Here is an 18,891-nt window from a genome sequence, read left to right as displayed (position 1 = left end):
ATATCACTAAAGCACTTCTGGATGGATGCAAACTGCATTTCGTTGCCCTGTACCTGTGCATGTGCAATGACAATAAAGTTGAATTCTATTCTATTCACTTAAAGGAGCCTCGCTGTGACGTAATCGACCTTCACATGCGGCCTCCGAAGAACGCAGGGACACAGCCCTCCTGAGGATTACCCAGAATCCCTTGCTAATCCTAGTGGGTGCAGGGCGACATTTGACACTGGGTGGCGCTATTGTGCCAGGATGTAACCCTAAACTCTATTACATGAGCCTGTGTATTTTGCGCATTAGCGGCCTGGACTTCTGCCTGGAGTCACGTGACTTTTCATTGAAGGGGCACGTGCGCCGGAGCTTCAGCTTCAAACGGACCATCACGAGCAGGAAGCGGCTCCCATGGCCTCTCCACTGAAAGTGTGCATAGTCGGGTCTGGAAACTGGTAAGCTCTTATGATGCTGACGTTGTTGCCGGACGCGGTGCTGCAAACAGGTTGTTGCATCTGTCGGTGTGCGGAGTGTCGTTAGTGCCTACCTGGTTTGTAAGCGTCCTCCTGGAGTCAGCTACGAGGAGCTGGAACAGAGCTTCTTCAGCATAAGCACAGTGCTTTCCTGGTCGTGTTCCTTTTTAATTTCATATTAACTGGTGATGTTAGTTTAAGTGTTGCATGTTTCAGGTGACACATCCGGAAGTTTGCCTTTTTCCAACAGCTGTCCCCTCTGTCTGCCGGCATCCTGCGGTTTGACATATGATACAGGGCTCGCTGAAAACAACAGCTAGTCTGTAGTTAATATTGACACGTATATGAATTTCCATTCTGTTCTGACAGAAACACAAATTATTCTCAGCAAAAAAAAAGTAAATTCGATGTTTTATTCCGCTAAACCATAATAATGTGGTTCGGTGAGATAAATCTGAAGCCAACATTTACCCCTGACACCAGCTGAGTGAAGGGACCTCGAGCTTACCTGCATCCGGGTCACTCTTTCAGCTGTTCATTTAAAATATGCGCACAAGTTCACTGGTGATGGTCAGCAGCCTGCTCCATAAACATGAAACTATGGCGTTATGTTGTGAGCCCCTCACAAACAAATAAAGAAATGTGCCATATGCTTCATGAGCACAGAGGGAGGGCGTGCTGGACATCAGTCAGCATAGAAACAGACCAAAACTTTAAGAACCGGGTTTGTTTGATTTGTTTCCTGTAGGCTGTAAGTAAGTGTTGTTTATTTCAGCATGAAACACGCGCCGTAGTAAGTTCAGGGACTGATCCGTGTGGTAACTCGAGCTTCAGTGCCTACAAGTGTCTCAAAGTTTGATGTGACTAAAGACTGAAAATGTCACCGTCACCAGTTCATACAAGCCTGAGTGCATGTCCATGTCAACATGACTACAGGTAACATTACAAAACAGTGTTTTCTTCAAAAATAAATATGTTTAATGAAGCCTGCTGATTGGACTTGTACAGAGTATTATAGTTCCCAGATTGATTATGACGCCACTGACAGCATACACTCACCACGCATGACCAGAGTTTCTCATTTGACTTGAGGATAAAAATGTCAAATGTTTGTTTGTTTGTTTTTAATTGAAATGTAAGATGGTAAAAACAGTAACAGTGGGCTTAGTAACCAGAGGTGTGGACTCGAGTCACATGACTTGGACTCGAGTCAGACTCGAGTCATTAATTTTATGACTTTAGACTTGACTTGAAAAAATGTTCTAAGACTTGTGACTTGACTTGGACTTTTACACCAATGACTTGGGACTTGAATTGGACTTGAACCGGTTTACTTGAAAAGACTTGCTATTTTACCCCAAATATAAAATTTAACATGCATATTATATAGAGATTGAAAATGTGACGTCATTCACGGGTAGAACCGCAAAGGATTCTGGGAACTCGTGGCAATCGGTACTAACGCACGCAGGCTTTCAATTAAAATCAGTTATACAGCAATAAAAAGAAACACAAAAATGTCAAGAAGCTGTTGTATTATTAACTGCAATAGCCGGTCGCATGACAGCCACGGGAAGCCGACGGGTAAAGAGATCGGTTGTTATCGGATTACGTCGTTGAAGAGAAATTGTTCAAGCCATGTTTCCGAAGTAACAAAGACGCGACGGATGGCCTGGATTGCAGCCATTCAAAGACCAAATATAACGTCCCAGAACACTCCAGCTCACATGTTAGTCTGCTCCAAGCATTTACACGAAGGTCAGTGTTTTTTAGTAGTTAATACGTCATTTTCATAACATAATTAGTGATATAGGTTACAAGCAAGTCTGGCGCTGAACAGAAATTGTCGCGCTATGCTCCTTTATTTATTGTGCATAAATAGTGAATTGTCCTGACACAATATTGCGTTTCGCTTCTGTTATTATGGTACATTGACAAAAACATATACTTTTATTCACAGGATAAAACAGGTTTTTTGTATCACTAATTGCCCAGTACGATTACAGCATACAATATTATTGTCACTGCTACATTTCTGTGATGGGTACCAGAAATTATTTCCACTACTAATTAATTACCGTTGAGCTCAAAGGTTATATTAATAAACGGTTAATGAATGTGTATTTATGACGACGATTTGTGAGACTGGTAAACTTATGATACGTACGATGGTCTTTCGTTCTACACGGTGCATTTCAAGGTCCTGTACCCATCCGTCGGTAAACTGTACCTGGGCTTGTTGCAGTGACCTGAAGTTACTAAACTTCATGAGTGTATGCACTCACTCCAAGAACCGTATGATTATAAATATGCATATAAATATGCTACGATGAGATAGCTGACTTCATCTAACTAGCAAATGTTGTCCAGGCTACGTTGGTGATACAGTTTTTTTTAATGTGTATGATATTTTTGTCATGCGATTTTAAAGCTGGTCCTACAACCGCATCCAAGAATAACATGCAGCTTATCTCAGAACTGTCGGTGAAAATTATTCTTGGAGCTAGGTTTAATTGAGCTGCATTTTAAAGAGGTGCAATTTCACAATTTGTGTATATTTTCTAAGTTCACTATTTTGTCATGTGTTGAGAAAAACACAGATTTTAAAATTACATGGTCTAATATTTACATTTAGCATATAACTGCAACATTATTTTTTCGTTTGTTTTTTTTAAAGACTCGAAAGGACTTGAAATTCAAAGTTTCAGACTTGTGACTTGACTCGGACTTTTACACCAGTGACTTGAGACTCGACTCTGACTTGCCTGACATTACTTGAGACTTGACTTGAGACTTGAGGATAAAGACTTGAGACTTACTTGAGACTTGCAAAACAATGACTTGGTCCCACCTCTGTTAGTAACTCAGCTATGGCTGTCAGAGTAGACTGATGTCGGGTCAGATTGTGCTTACACTGGGAAACAAAAGCAGAGTTTTGTTATTTTATTTTCCCCATAAACCTTAAAAGGCATCAGTGGCAGACTCTGCTATAAAATCAGTGAGCGTGTTACAGCCCATCAGTGTGGCGTTTAGTGAACAATAACCTTCCCTTTGTCATCTCTGGACTCTTAGTGCATGTTTTCACCTGTGTAACACCTCGATCAGAATCTGTTTTGTTTACATGAAGCAACAGTAGGATCGTGTTCCCGGACAAGAACACTAGCACACCTCCTTAATATGCTTAATCACCTCTCACACCAACTCTCTTCCACTCGAAAAATTCACAAGAATGAAGCTAACGAAGTAGTTTAGGATGGTCCAATTGATTAGCTGACTGAATGATTAATTGATCAATGCCTTGAAACATCTAGAAATATTTGCTGATCTCTGTGTCTTTGTTGCAGGGGCTCTGCTATTGCCAGGATTATCGGAGATAATGCCAGGACATTGCAGCATATTGCTACCACTGTGAAGATGTGGGTGTTTGAAGAAAATATTAATGGCAGGAAGCTTAGCGACATCATCAACACTGAGCATGAAAACGTTAAGTACCTTCCTGGATACAAACTACCAGAGAATGTGGTGAGAAGTAGTATGATGTCATTCTTTTGCTGAGCTCATTAAACTCTGCAGAGCACTAAAGCTGCACTATACTGCCAAAAGTATTCACTCACCCAAGTCATCGAATTCAGGTGTTCCAGTCACTTCCATCAAGAACCCAGGCATGTAGACTGCTTCTGCAAACATCATAGATCAGTGTGATGATGGGATGCAACAAGGCCGGTCATAAATATCCTCTTTATCAAATATTCCACAGTCAGCTTCTAGTGGTATTTTAACAAAGTCGAAGCCTACCACTCAGCCACAGAGTGGTAGCCCCATAAAATCACAGAGCAGGGTCAGCGCACAGTGCACCGAGGTCACCGGCTTTCTGCTACAGGCCTCCAAACTTTATGTTGCCTTCAGATTAGCTGAAGAACAGTGCATAGAGTTCTTCATGGAATGGGTCACCATGGATGCTGTATCCATCACCAAGCACAATGCAAAGCATCCGGTGCAGTTGTGTAAAGCACGCTGACCTGAACTCTAGAGCAGTTCACTGGAGTCACAAATCGTGCAATGATGGACAAGCTGGCGTTTGGTGGCTGCCAGGAGAGCGATACGTGTCTGACCGCAATGACTGCAGTGTCCATATCGACATGGTTGAGAGACTTTGGTGTGGAAGAACTCGACTAGAGTCCTCACCTCAATCGGACAGAACACCGCTGGGATAAATTAGAGTGGAGACTGCGAGCCAGGCCTTACATCAGTGTCTGACTTCACAAACGCGCTTCAGGAAGGAGGTCAAGAATTTACGGAAGCTTGTTTCTGCCAGTAAAAAAGAAAAATGTATCCATAACTCGAAATTTTGAGTTACCTCTGCCAGTCAGTAATCTACATGAATGTCATTTTCTTGTTACTTGGAAGGATATGGCGCGCTCAAAACCGGAGCGCAACAAATTGGCGCCTGCGAGAGTTCGTTCGCTGATAGTGACGCCACGTGATTCAGCTAATAACACAAGGCTTTCATCATGTGTGAAGCCAGGCTGAAAATAGTCAGCAGTTTGTGCATTCATGACTGGCTGTAGTACTGGTAGCTTAGCATAGCATTTGTAGCTGAGGGTAACAAGGAAAAGACGGCATTCACGTAGCTTACTGATTGGTAGAGTTGACTCGAGATTTGGAGAAAATAAGCACACTACGAAATGTGGAGAGCCTTCTCGTTAAAGCTGAAGCTGTTATCGTTGCAAAGGGTTGGATGACTTTCTATTAAACCCTTAGATTAAGACTGGGGTGTCACCCCAGTTCATGTATGGCTGAAGACAGACGAGTGAATATTTTTGGCAATATGGTGGAAGTGTGTAACACAGTACGGTGGGGAAATCACCCAGACTCACAGGATTATTCAAAGCCTACTCAGCTTTGAATTGAATGGCGCTTCTGTCGTCTCCGTAGGTGGCTGTACCAAAGCTCTCTGATGCTGCTATGGGAGCTGACCTGCTGGTGTTTGTCGTCCCTCATCAGTTCATTAGGACACTCTGTGATGAAATGGTGGGCTGTGTCTCTGCCAGAGCTCGAGGAATCACGCTCATAAAGGTAATGATGCCCATTTCACCGTCTCGCTATCTCACACTCCACTGCTGCTTTTAACTTTCCAAATTCTGCAGAGCAAAGACCTGACACAGGATCTGAGCCGTGCATACAAACTCAGCTGAACATGCCCGGAGTATCTTTGTTATGTGTGCTTCTAACAGGATCCCTAATGATCAGGATAAGCGGTCACATAAAGCTGTTTTTTGGTTCATATTGCCAGTAAGTGTCTCCAGCCATCCATAAAACACAGCGAAGGTCTTTGGGGTAGTAAAGGTGTAAGGACATTTGGCACACAGACTGCAGTAGCCAGGGATCCGGTGATGTGCAGTATTCATTTTGTGATCAAATATGTCGACAAAGTGAGCGTGTGCGCTGAAGAGTGAGTTTGATGTTTGGATGCCTCTCTTCCACAGGGACCCCCCAACATTCTGATCCAAGCACTGTAAACAAAAACACACTAAACTCAGAGTCCAGTGTTTGTCTGTTTCAGTACTCATGACGCATTCATGGCTGTGTATTGCATTAGTACATATTTTGAGCACATATTTTGCAGGGCAGCCTGTAAGTGCTGCTGTCAAAGCTTTGGCTGCACCCTGGAGCTACGTGGCAGGCAGGAAGAGCCACAATACAGCACTTGGGAAATGAGAAGTAAACTCACAAGCAGTCTTTTAATGTTACGCTTATACCAAGTACAAAATAATATAGATCAAAAACAAGGAAACCAAAACTACAGATCTTCTGTGAACCAGCGCTAAGAAGGGCAAACCAAGCGTCCCAGCAGGTCTCACTGCCTGTCTTGTCTGTCATACATCCCTCCTGGCACGTATCCACCTACTCCACCCTGCCTGCACTCTTCTTCACCTCTCTTTTGCACTTTTCCATGTGTCTCTTTCATTCGCATACACTAGTCATCACATGACCTGCAACACCTTCACCTACTTTTCTGTCACCCTCAGCTGCCACGTAAGATCCCACAGTTCCTCTCTTGGTGCCTCATCTTTCTCTAGCTCCACAGGGTCACATCGCAGGCGTCCATCAGCGTACTCAAAGCAAGCGTCACGTCTGTAGTGCTCTTTCTCTGCATGAAGCCACACTCCCCTTCACTGATCATCACCTTTAACCACTCTTTCCCATACCTCCATGGTATCTGTCTCAGGCTTTATCCCTCAGTAGTTACTACAGCTCTGCACATTACTCTGTTCTTAAAAACTGGTACCAGTGCACTTCTCCATTCCTCGGCCATCCCCTAACCAAACAGTACAATTTGAGTGTGTAACACTGTTGTTTCGAAGTCTTCGGTCTGTAGTTACAGGCTGTTTGTAGCCTGTCCAAATTTGGCACGAGTGTCATTTTTTGCATTTGCCATCAACATGTGTGACTCATTTGGTGACACTGAGGTCTATTACGGGCGATCGTGGCTCAAGAGTTGGGCGTTCGCCTTGTAATCGGAAGGTTGCCAGTTCGAGCCCCGGCTTGGACAGTCTCGGTCGTTGTGTCCTTGGGCAAGACACTTCACCCGTTGCCTACTGGTGGTGGTCAGAGGGCCCGGTGGCGCCAGTGTCCGGCAGCCTCGCCTCTGTCAGTGCGCCCCAGGGTGGCTGTGGCTACAATGTAGCTTGCCATCACCAGTGTGTGAATGTGTGTGTGAATGGGTGGATGACTGGATATGTAAAGCGCTTTGGGGTCCGTAGGGACTAGTAAAGCGCCATATAAATACAGGCCATTAACAAATTTCTAGGCACAATAAGGGGTGTAAACTATAACGCATGGTGGAAGTAGATCATATCTATGTGTTTTGTGGATGCTGTGGTCCTACTGGGCTCATCAAATGCTGATCTCCACAAACCCCCTATCATCAGTCAGAACTGGTACCTCAGAATCCCACGTCATGGCTCTGAAGCTGAAAAGACTCCAGGTTAGAGAAGAATTGCTTCCTCTAGTCAAGAGCTCAAATATCTCTTGTTCACAAGTGGGTGAACAGGTGAGTGTGAGATGGACTGGTTCATCATCTGCAGTTATTTGGACTCTGTTTTGGTAGAGAGGGTGCTGGTGAATGTGTTTGGCTGCAAGCTGTGGGTAGTGACTGGAAGAATCAGGCTACATCAGAAATTAGCTTCATTTCAAGGGCTTAGCCTTGGGGTGAAGAGGTCAGTCAGAAGGAACATATCAGGGGGAGGCTGGTTTCCTCCCTTGACTTTCTGCATGCATCCATCTACAGCATGGGTATAAGCAGCTGTGTCCTTTATGGCTCATCCTGTATGCCATCGCTCATCCACCACCGCCCCTCTCATTACTGTCTCAGGGTATATATGAGGGTCCAGAGGGCCTGAGGCTGATCTCTGACGTCATTCGTGAGAAGATGGAGATTGATGTCAGTGTCCTGATGGGAGCAAACATCGCCAACGAAGTAGCAGCTGAGAAGTTCTGTGAATCCACCATCGGTGAGTAGAATCCACGTGGAAAATGTTATTCAGTAGATTCTATTACTGCCTGCTGTAACTGGCATGTTGTGGATTTAAAAAGAACAAACGGGACCTGGAAGAGAAGAAATGTGTTTTGTTTTTTTGTCCCCTTGGCTTGATTGGATGGGAGTGTAGGGTCTCTGCCTGGTTTAGGAAGCAGACTCATACTGGCAGAGTTCATACTGGGAGATGGTGCGTGATCTGAATTTGAGTCAGCGTTCTGAATAAAGTGCGTGCTAGCAAAGATCAAAATTGTGTAAAACTGAGCTGGAAAACCATGTGGAGCTGGAGCTGGGAGATGCTGTGGGCTTCATGGCATTCACACGTTGTGTAATAATGTAAGGACAACATCAGATGGATTCGTCATTAATACATATAAAGCTTCAGAAAAGTCTTTTAAAAGATGTATTTGTTGCGGATCATGAGTAATGTTCCCAGGCGAGTCTTTAGTTGTTTTTTCTTAACTTAGCTTTAACTGGTTAGCCTGGAATTTTCTGGATTTATTGTAGGGCTGAACGATTATGGAAAATAATCTAATTGCGATTTTTTTTGCCCCAATATTGCGATTGCGATGCGATATGCGATTATTTTTTTAAGGTATTTGTCTTCTGTATTATTAAACAAAGACAAGCAATACATCATATAGTATGGCCAATACTATATTACATTAATTTTAAACTGTTCTTTCCTGGAAGACAGACCTCTGTTATGATGACATGAGGTGATGCATGAATTGATGACTGACATTTTTATTTAACTTCTTCAATCACAACAGTATATTTGAACATACACAATAGTTTATTTTTAGCTTACAAACATCTGAGCATAAAGTGCTGACAAGGAACCCTGGTGTAAACATTAAAATGAAAGTCAGTACAATGTGCAGATTGCAGAAATATACATAAACAAAATCAGTGGCTTTACCACACTCAGTTTTTCGACATCTGTGAACTACTAGACAGTCATTCAATTAAAAAATAATATTAAATAAATAAAACTAATAAATAAAAAATACACACATCTTACTGATCTCTGCAGTCAGTAACATTACACATAAAGTGCAAACATAATAGCAATTGTATAAACACACACACAAACACGCCTTTAAAGTTTAAAGGCGTGAAATTGGACGGTCTAGTTCTGATTAGCGTCACCGCTGTCTCGGTGGAGTTTAATAAACTCGGCCGTCTGCTTCTTGCTATCTAAAATATAACCAGACACTGGTGTAAATTCTCGACTGTCTCATACTTCTGTTTAATAAGTCTTCTGTTTGACGTTTAGTCAGCTGTGTGAAAACCAAGGAGGAACCCACCCGGGGGATTAATAAAGTTTTATTTTATCTAATCTAATAACTTTAATCTCAGCCAAACCGATTTACTCACGAACAAACAAAACACTGAAAAAAGCCCAACAATAACATTTTTAGGTTGTCTAAGTGACTTATATATTACGTTTAACCCGAGCAGCGAAACTCCGCGGTGATCTGAAAATGATGTGCCGGGAGTTGTGCCGTTCTCGGCCGCATCAGTAACCCTCGAGCTCCCGGCTAGCTGTCGAGCTGGTGGGTAGCAGACGCCTCTGAAAACGTCGAAGCACTTTTGCAAATATGGGATATCTTGATAAACCGAGCAGATATTTGATGTTTACACAACTACTTTCTCGCCTGAAAATATGTTAAAAGTTTATTTTGTGACCCAGAAAGATTAGTATGAGTAATTTTAAAACTTAGTAGCGGCCGCCATTGCTGGAAACTGGAGTTTGGCTGGGCCGCGCTATGAATTCTGGGATATGGTAGTAATTTGGACAGCCTTCGGCGCGTCGCTGTGACGTAATCGGTCTACAAATGCGGCCTCAGGAGGATGCAGCCCATGAATTTGGACATGTCCAGAGTATAATCGCAGCCTTTGCGGTTAGAAAATTGCACTTGATCATGTCGCGATATTATCGCAAATGCGATATATCGTTCAGCCCTAATTTATTGCCATGTTCAAAGTTCTCCAAACTCAGCCTTTGCACCAGAAATCGTCTTTTTGTCACTTATTTCATTTAATTCCAGTTTCAGTTTTCTCAGATTGCTAACTATATGTTATTGTGGTGAAGGTTTTTTTCATTATTTTTCTTGTTTTAATAGTAAAATATTATTCTGTTACTACTTTTCCTGCTTCCTTTAAACGCACAGTGATATTACTGGACGCTCAGTGTTTACACTGCCTGTTCTTTTGTGAAATAACTTGCTCTTTAAGAATATCTGCTCATTGGTGGTGTAACTCCTTTGTGTCTCTGAGAGACAGACACCAGTCTGAGTGTCTGTGATATCCCTCATAATGGAGCTGCTAACTAAAAGTAGTCTAAGCAAGAATCTGAGTGCTGTTCTAGTGAAAAGAAGTCCCTGAGAGCTGAACGATGTAATGCCAAGCATCACAAAGACCAAAGTTACTCATTTATTGTTCGAGCATGTCTGTAGACTCCCAATTGACTGCTCGGGAGCCTCCTTGGGTGGATTGGGAACAGGACCTTGCCAACCAATAGCTCCAACAGCTCTGTGCTTCATTAGCAGGAAGCCAAGCCATGCATTAGCAATTAGGGATTAATCATCTATTCAAGGCTATTTTGAGAACTGATGAGCATAATGGTCAGTAATGCGATAAGACAGTTTCAAGTTTACCTGTTCAAATAAATTAGTAATTAGTGATCTGGCTTATTTGTATACTTGAGCCTAAAGATTATACTTGGATTAGACTGATTTCCACATCTCCTGTGATTTGTCCGTCCATCCATCTTCTGGGGCCAGGTACGGTAGGCAGCAGCCTAAGCAGAGAAGCCCACACCTCCCTCTCCCCGGCCACCTCCTGCACAGTGTCCTGGGTCTGCCCCGGGTCCTCCTCAGAACACCTCACCCGGGACATATTCTTGCCAGACGCCCGAACCGTCTCAACTGGCTCCCTTCTGTCATGGTCCTGAGTTTGGTGACCCAGTGTTTGTTTTGGATTATTGACATGCTTTATTTCAGCGAGTTCTGACCATCAGATCGTGTGTGTGTGTGTGTGTGTTAGGCAGCAGGAATGTGGAGAATGGTCTACTGTTCAAAGAGTTACTGACGACTCCAAACTTCAGGATCACAGTAGTGGAGGATGCTGACACAGTGGAGCTGTGTGGAGCTTTGAAGGTAAACACTTACACATGACACTGAATCAAATACTCTATAATCACATGGCTACCAGCACGGTCTCTCTGTAGTTACTGTCGACTGTAAGGATGTTTGGAGTCTAAATGTCTGTGTAACACTGAAATGTGAAACCTTTTGCTGGTAAAGAGGCAGAACCAGTGTCTGTGGTTATGAAACCAAACTGTCCTTCGTTCCATCTTGAAATATGATTCGACGCCTTCGCCGGGACTTCTTTTGTCATATTTTCAATGGGTGTCAGATATGTAATTGGCCACAGGTGTTGACTGCATGGAACCTATGAATAAACTGATATTCCAAATGCTCTGTGGTTTGGTGAATGCAGCGTCGATGATTTTCATCATTTTATACTATATATGTAGAGCTGGGCGATAGAACGATAACGATATGTATCGCGATATAACTTTTACTCGATAGAGAAATTAAGCTATCGCGATAGACCTCGCCGCTCTTGTCCTCTTTAAAAAAAAAAAAAAAAAAAAGGTCAGCCAATCCAAATTAAGCAGCGCAGAGCCGAACCAATCACAGCCGCAGCGTCACGTCGTGTGACTTGTTACGTACAGCACAAGTGCCAAGCCGCACGTGTGTTTGTTTGGGAAGCAGCCAGCGGGTAATGGAGCCAGCGGGTAATGGAGGAAATGAGTGTGCCGACTAGAAAAATCAACCGAGCGTGACCGAAGAGAAAACAGATGATGGTTCCAACGCCGGAGAGATTGTCGAACGGAAGAGCCATAGAAGTTCCGTAGTGTGAAGGTATTTCTGCTATTTCAAGTCTGACAAAAAAACAGAGTAGCGTGCACTGTAAATTGTGCCGACAGCAAGTCTGGAAATACAATAAACTGGTGCATGCGTCACACTGTGCGCCACGTTATTGTTTCGGTGAAATGAATTTCTACAATACTGTTAATTCTACTCTCTGCAGTGTTTAAATGCTTACATATACACACAGTTACTGTCCCTCCACACATACGACTCGGTTCTGCTTCTATGCCCCAGCTTTGTTTACTTTTTCCCACCGAGGCTTCTAGACTTCTGATTGGCCAACATTTCTGCACAGTTAGGAATCTAGCTCCACCTGCTGCTTTGGCATGTTCATAGCAGCGTTTTCCTTCATTTCTGCCTTTATGTGTGGACGGGATTATTTTTTAAAACGAGAACGGAAAATCTCCGTTTTCAAAAATACCCGTGTACGTGTGGACGTAGCCTCAGTCTCTGAGTGGAAGCGCTAATTCGTCATTCGGCTTTTGTCAGACTAAAGTAACTGTTAAAACTGTTTGAAAAGCTCAGCTATACAACAAGGAGAGATTGAGAATTTCCTTTTAGTTCTCAGTTTATTTGATATTGACAAAAGTTAGCCAGTTTTGTCTGTTCTTCTGTAAAACAAACTAAGATTTATTTTTAGAATTAATATTTTGTTTCTAAGTGGAATTGACAGTTTAGTCTGTTTCGTTTGTTCTATTTTGAAACTTAAACGCTTTAGCGGCTGCCTTTTGTGTAGTTTGCAATATTTGCCTTTATTTATCTGAAAAAGTCTCATGTTCCTTAAGTACATCTACCCTGTTGAACTTATTATGGGAAATAAATATTTAAATAAAAACAAGCTGCTGATTATTTCACATTTTACTTGTGAGCAACGGCACATTTAAATCTTACAAATATAGTTATTTGGCTTATATCGTGATAGATATCGTTATCGCCTGAAATGAAAAAAACATCGTGATATGAAAAAATCTCATATCGCCCAGCTCTATATATATGTATATATATTTTTTAAGAGTAGTGTTTAAATTGGAGCATGGGTGCACCAACACACTTGAACAGTCGTGTTAATAATGAGCTTTATTAGGTGTGAGGTGATGCACTCATCAGTACATGATTTTCAGTCTTCTGTTAGTTGCATTGAGAGCTTTACATCATTTTCTAAATGTGTGTTTTTGTTTTGTTCATTGCTGGTGAAGAACATCGTTGCAGTGAGTGCAGGTTTTTGTGATGGCTTGCAGTGTGGAGACAACACCAAGGCAGCTGTGATCCGTCTGGGCTTGATGGAGATGATAACCTTCGCCCAACTCTTTTCTAAGAATGGCGTGGTTTCCACATCGACCTTTCTGGAGAGCTGTGGTGTGGCCGACCTCATCGCTACGTGCTATGGCGGCCGCAATCGACGAGCAGCAGAGGCCTTTGTTAGAACAGGGAAGGTATGTGCACCGTCACGTTTGGTTGTTGTAGTGTATCTGCTCTCTTTCCTCATTACGCATTACTATGTAAAGCTTTATTAGCTCGAACTGTTTTTGGTTTGAAATGACGAACTGCTTTTTAATTGTGCACTTTCTTGTATTTTCTTCTTGTCACACCTGCTGATAGAGCATTGAAGTGCTGGAGAAGGAGATTTTCAATGGTCAGAAGCTCCAGGGTCCTGCCACCTCAGCTGAGGTTTACCGCATCCTCCAACAGAAGTGCCTGGTGAATAGGTCTGTAATCAAGTTTCTTTGTCTGTCTATTGTATTTTTTTTTTCTTTTTTGACATGTAACGCAGCTCTGTGCTATATTTTGACTGTAAACTACCTGTCAAAAGTTTGAACATTTATTGGTTTGTCTTTATTTTTACTAAGTAGCTGCCCTTTGCTTTGTTGACAGAGCTGCAAACCCTCATCCTTCTCTTAATGAGCTTCATGATGCAGTCACCTGAAATGGTTTTCCTCACAGGTGTGCCTGACAGGGTTCATTGGTGTAATTTGGGACCATCAGTTGTGTTGTGCAGCAGTCAGGTTGGTACACAGCTGACAGCCCTGTTTGACAGAATCAATCAGCTAAGTAAAGAGAAATGACATCATTACTTTAAGAACTGAAGCTCAGTCCAGAAAATTGCAAAAACTTGAGGACGCCCCAGGAAAGGAAGACCAAGAGTCGCCTCCACTGCTGAGGATGCATGCATCTCACCTCAGTGTTATGTCTTTTCGGGTTCTTTAAATGAACAAACGGGGTTGGGTCAGTTTAGCCCCTTTTACTCAGCATCCGCATTTATGACGAAGGGCAACAAAGTAGAATGGCTCATTTTCGTGGACAACCAGCGTGAGCCTTGTGTGAAAAGGCGAATGTCTAACCCAACGTAAGGATGACAGAAGGAACCCACAGCAAATATATTTAATCAAAAATAGCCAGGTCAACTTCTATTTCTGTTACGGACTAGTAACATTTCTGTCCGTGAAATTTACCCATTCGTTATCTCTACGGGAATCCTCCATCACTCTAATTATTACCCAACATCATTTGCCCTTCATAGTCACTGCAGCGTGACATTTCCAACAGTAGGTGGTGCCATCGTCCCATTTAGCAGGATGTAACTTGAACCATTTTTAACTATGTTACACATGGTTCCCACTGTGAAGCATGGAGGGGAAGGTGTGATGGTGTGGAGGTGATTTGCTGGTGACACTGTTGGGGATTTATTCAAAACTGAAGGCACACTAACCCAGCATGGCTACCACAGCAGCCACATGCCATCCCATCTGGTTTGCTTTTACTTGCACCATCATTTACTTTGTTTGAATATGACAATGACCCGAAACACGGTCACCTGACCTAAAGCCAGTGGAGACGGTTTGGGATGAGATGGAGAACAAAGTGAAGGCAAAGGACCAACGAGTGCTCGGCTTCTCTGGGAACTCCTTCAAGACTGTTGGAAAACTGTCTCAGGTGACGACCTCGTGAAGCTCATGGAGAGAATGAAGAGTGTGTGCAGCAGCAATCAAAGCAAAGGGCGGCTACGTGGAAGAATCTCAAATATAAATATGTTATTTCACACTTTTGTTTACTAAATAATTCCACATGTGTTCATTCATAGTTTTGATGCATTCGGTTTGAATCTACAGTGTAAACAGTCATGAAAATAACGGAAAACCATTAAATGACAAGGTGTGTCCAGACTTTTGACTGGTAGTGTATAACAAGTACAGAGCTTGAATTAGGGATTTCAATTTTAGTTTATCTTTACATATAATTGGGAGCAGTGGGGAAATGCCTCAAAAATACACATATACATAAAATGGTGACAGAGGGACCCTTAGGCCCCTCCTCGATTCAGAGATGGTCTTTCCCTTTTCACGTAAATGGCCCCTTGACTCTGCGCTCAGGATAGGACAGATTAGATGATTAGATCATGTCTACATGATCTAAAAGCAGATTACTTCAATCTTCCTGAACAGGATAGGGTAAGTATCAGTCCCTGATATGATTCACACCTACTGTACTCTGTGAGCGCCTGGCAGCACAAGAACCAGGCTAACCAAAGGTCAGAGAGTCCTGATCCCCCAGAAGGGACTGGCCCCCATCCAACTACCAACCAATAGCCTGCCTCAGCACAACAGCGACGCTGCTGTCAGGCATCATAGCAGGTGATATGGTTGGAGATTTATTAAGAATTTAAGATAGATCTTAACCAGAGCTCGTGACCACAGGGATATAAATAAACTAGTAAATCAACAGCTTCACTTTTATGTTGAGATCTTTCTTCACCACCATGGACGACATCAGCCTGTCTGTCAATCTCCCAGTCCACTCCTCCCCTCACTCGTGAACAAGACCCCAAGATACTCCACTTGGGGCACCAGCCCCTGCCTTCTTTGGTGACAACCATGGTCTTGGAACTGGAGGTGCTGATTTTCATTCCTGAGTGGTGGGCTGCAGACCACTGTGAGCTGGAGCTCACCACTAAATGAAGCCAACAGAACCGTGTCCAGGCAGACTTCCCAATATAACTGCCAGAATCAGTAACAAAGATAAACCCTAGCGAAGTCCAACACCAGGGGAAGAAGCCTGACTTACCGCCACCGGTGTAGTCCAAGCTCTCGCTGTGGTTGTACAGGAACCATGTGACTTGTAATAACAGACCAGACACCCCTTAGTCCCTCAGCACCTGCCACTGAATCCCTTAAGGAATGTGTCGAAATTCCTTTTCCAAGTCCACAAAACACATGTAGACTGGTTGGGCAAACTCCCACGTGCACTGGAATGTCCCTGACTTGATAAAGAGCTGGTCCAGCATTCCCCTGTCCAGGACAAAAACGACATTAATGAATCTGACGTTCAACTAATGATGGATTCTTGCTTCCAGTGCCCTCACCTGGACTTTCCTGGGGAGGTTGAGGAGTGTGTTCTCTCCATAACTGGAGCACAGCATTAAGTCCTCCTTACCAAAGAGTGGTTTAAGTGCCTAAGTGACCTTGCCCCCGGTGACGGGCGTCATCCCTTTCCTCACAGAATCTGCTTCCTGTATGGAGGTCATGTCAGTGGGATTGAGTAGATGCTTGAAATGTGACGGCGCCATTTCTCCCCCATGTGGTTCGATGGCTACCACAAGCCACCTCTCAGCCGCTTATTATTATTATTATTATTATTACTACTACAACTACACACTTCGAAAGGATTTGAACTATTTTTAAACGCAGAAATAGGTAATAAAGAACAAACTCTCCCTAAACTCATTGAAGTTACTGTAATGAACCGCACTAGGATTCTACGCTGAAACAAACTGAAATATGTTACTGGGTCGTTTTGAGATCGTAGAGATGGTCATACTTTGGCTCATCAGTGTTTAGAACTTTCTTTCTGACTTTAAATTTGAATTTATTTACTTCTGTATTGTTGTTGTTTATCTAGTCTATATACGTTTGTTACATGTGAAATTAATAACTTGAATTTTCTCTTTTCTGCTTTGTCAAGCTCTAACTCTGTCCTTCCTCTCTCCAGGTTCCCTTTGTTCACAGCAGTTTATCAGATTTGTTTTGAGAAGAGGCCAGTCCAAGAAATGATTTCCTGCCTGCAAAGCCACCCAGAGGACATGTGATCGCCTGGTGCGTCTCAGGAAGCTGTTGTTTTTCCATTGATCATTTTCATTCTAAGGTGAAGTTTGCATTAGGTTCTTATTCTGTCAAAAACAATCCCCAACAGCTTTAAATAGAACACCCATAAAATAAAAAGTCCTTTATCATTTCAATTTGTACAAACTGTCAGAAAAAGTTCTTCCAGGCTTCCAACAGTGTAGGATGAAAAATAAATCCCCGTGTTAAAACACAACAAAGACTGACTCTCCCACTCAGTGTGTATCCATGCCAGCCCTTGAACCACTGTCACATATGAAAACGAGGTATAATCTGAGCTTCAAAACCGTGGAACAAATCACCCAATAACATCTATATAAGTGAAATTGTGTTTTAGCGTGGGCCTTTTGTGGCAGCTATATTTGTTTTTGTTACCTACACGACCAACTTCACATTTTTCTCGGCAGGTTGATTACCAAGCTGCCCACGGTGCTCCTTAGACTTAAAACACAACAGCACGCACAAGATCAGCTCTGGGTAGAGCATGTGTTTGTGTGTGAGCCTTGTGATAGGAATAGGCTGGGAAACAGATGAATGGATAATGAGCTTGTGTGTCTTTAGCTGTGATACTTCAGTGTGCTGATGTTGCAACCTTCTCAGAATTCTGCTGTTAATTTGTTGGAATAAATGCCACTCAGACTGATTTCTCCATGTTTTATCTAAAAGTTTTCATTGTTAATCTTGAATCGTGTCATGAGATGGATAATAGGTTACAGGTTACCATCTTTTAAAGGCTGCATTCTGTGTTTTTGATTTATTTTTGAAAGATTGTCATTAACATTTGTCTCAGTTTGTGACCAAATATTTCTGGAACCTTTGCATTGCAGTATGTTTCTGTTTCTATCAGTGATTTATCAGATGTGTCACATATCAATAAGCAGTTGTGTGCTCATTAACATTGCTACCTTGCCTGTCAGTGGCCACCAGCATGGTCACTTTGACACACTGCATCCATCACACAGCAGAGGGCGATGCGCTTCAGTCACGGAGAAAATGTCTGCATTTCAATGTCTTTCCAGCTTCACTTGGCTTGTGTTCGTTCAGGTAAACGTAATGAATGGAAGTGAAACAAATAATTAATTTTGCTTGATCACATGTAGCACTAGCAAACCTTTGCCTCTTAAATTGATTTTGCATTAACAGACTAAACTTGAATGCCTTTGACAAAACCAGCACTGGCTGTCAGGTAAACTGTCCACGACACCTTTAGAGTTGCAGCAGGAAGCTACCCACTGAGGAAACATTAGTTACATTTTTGTTGATATTCTGAAATAAAATATTAGAAACTACACTAAAGTGTTAAGTCTGAGTTGTGGAACATTGAAAGGGGCCCCTTTTGAAATTTCTTTAGAAATTTTCTTTTATTAATATTTTTTAAAATGACTGCAGCACAAATGTTTGACACCACTGTCGTTAAGACCTCTGATGACCTCTGGAATGACTTTAAAATGATAGCGGGACAGATGATGATTTTTGCAGCACAAACGTGGTTTCGGCTCCATCAGCACAAACGTTTGACACCACTTGAAGTAGACCTGGGGTAAAATTTGTAGTACTTTTTTAAAAGTATAAGCTGATTCACTAGTCCAGGCCACATATCTATAGAAAACCCAGCCCGCTGGCTCTGGACATTGTTAGGCAATTTACCACAATTATTCTCCCACCAAGATCTAATGGCCTGTAAGGATAAGTTAAAGCCAATGAATGACAGGCTGCCACCCATGGATAATATAGGTGGCTGTCAATCAGACTCTCTAAAGAAACTCAAGAAGAGATGAGAAACAAAGTCACTGACATCTATGAGTATGAAAAAGGTTCTAAAGCCATTTTACTCC

At 42.6% G+C, this 18,891-nt stretch overlaps 1 protein-coding gene across 5 annotated transcripts; it reads left to right on the top strand.

Annotated features, from left to right (window-relative positions):
• Window positions 1–287: 287 nt before the first annotated feature.
• On the top strand, window positions 288–17,988 carry LOC101470388 (glycerol-3-phosphate dehydrogenase 1 like). Of its 5 annotated transcripts, none has more exons than XR_013100735.1 (9): window positions 288–443; window positions 3,806–3,983; window positions 5,397–5,537; window positions 7,837–7,975; window positions 11,050–11,162; window positions 13,139–13,375; window positions 13,542–13,648; window positions 13,815–13,945; window positions 16,926–17,988. XR_013100735.1 is itself a non-coding variant. In XM_076889678.1 (9 exons), the coding sequence occupies exons 1-8, from the start codon at window positions 400–402 to the stop codon at window positions 13,864–13,866; spliced, it is 1,011 nt and encodes a 336-aa protein (XP_076745793.1). In that variant the 5' UTR covers window positions 288–399; the 3' UTR covers window positions 13,867–13,883; window positions 16,926–17,988. The 5 variants fall into 5 exon arrangements, 4 of the variants coding, with proteins under 4 accessions (XP_076745793.1, XP_076745791.1, XP_076745792.1 ...); XM_076889678.1 differs by having other exon boundaries at window positions 13,815–13,883; XM_076889676.1 differs by lacking the exon at window positions 13,815–13,945 and having other exon boundaries at window positions 3,806–3,944.
• The last annotated feature ends 903 nt before the right edge of the window (window positions 17,989–18,891 follow it).

The sequence above is a fragment of the Maylandia zebra genome, linkage group LG11 (genome assembly GCF_041146795.1).
Source record: "Maylandia zebra isolate NMK-2024a linkage group LG11, Mzebra_GT3a, whole genome shotgun sequence".
Lineage (NCBI taxonomy): Eukaryota > Metazoa > Chordata > Actinopteri > Cichliformes > Cichlidae > Maylandia > Maylandia zebra.
The sequence above is the reverse complement of the archived record's forward strand: the minus strand, read 5'-3'. Positions and strand labels throughout refer to the sequence as shown.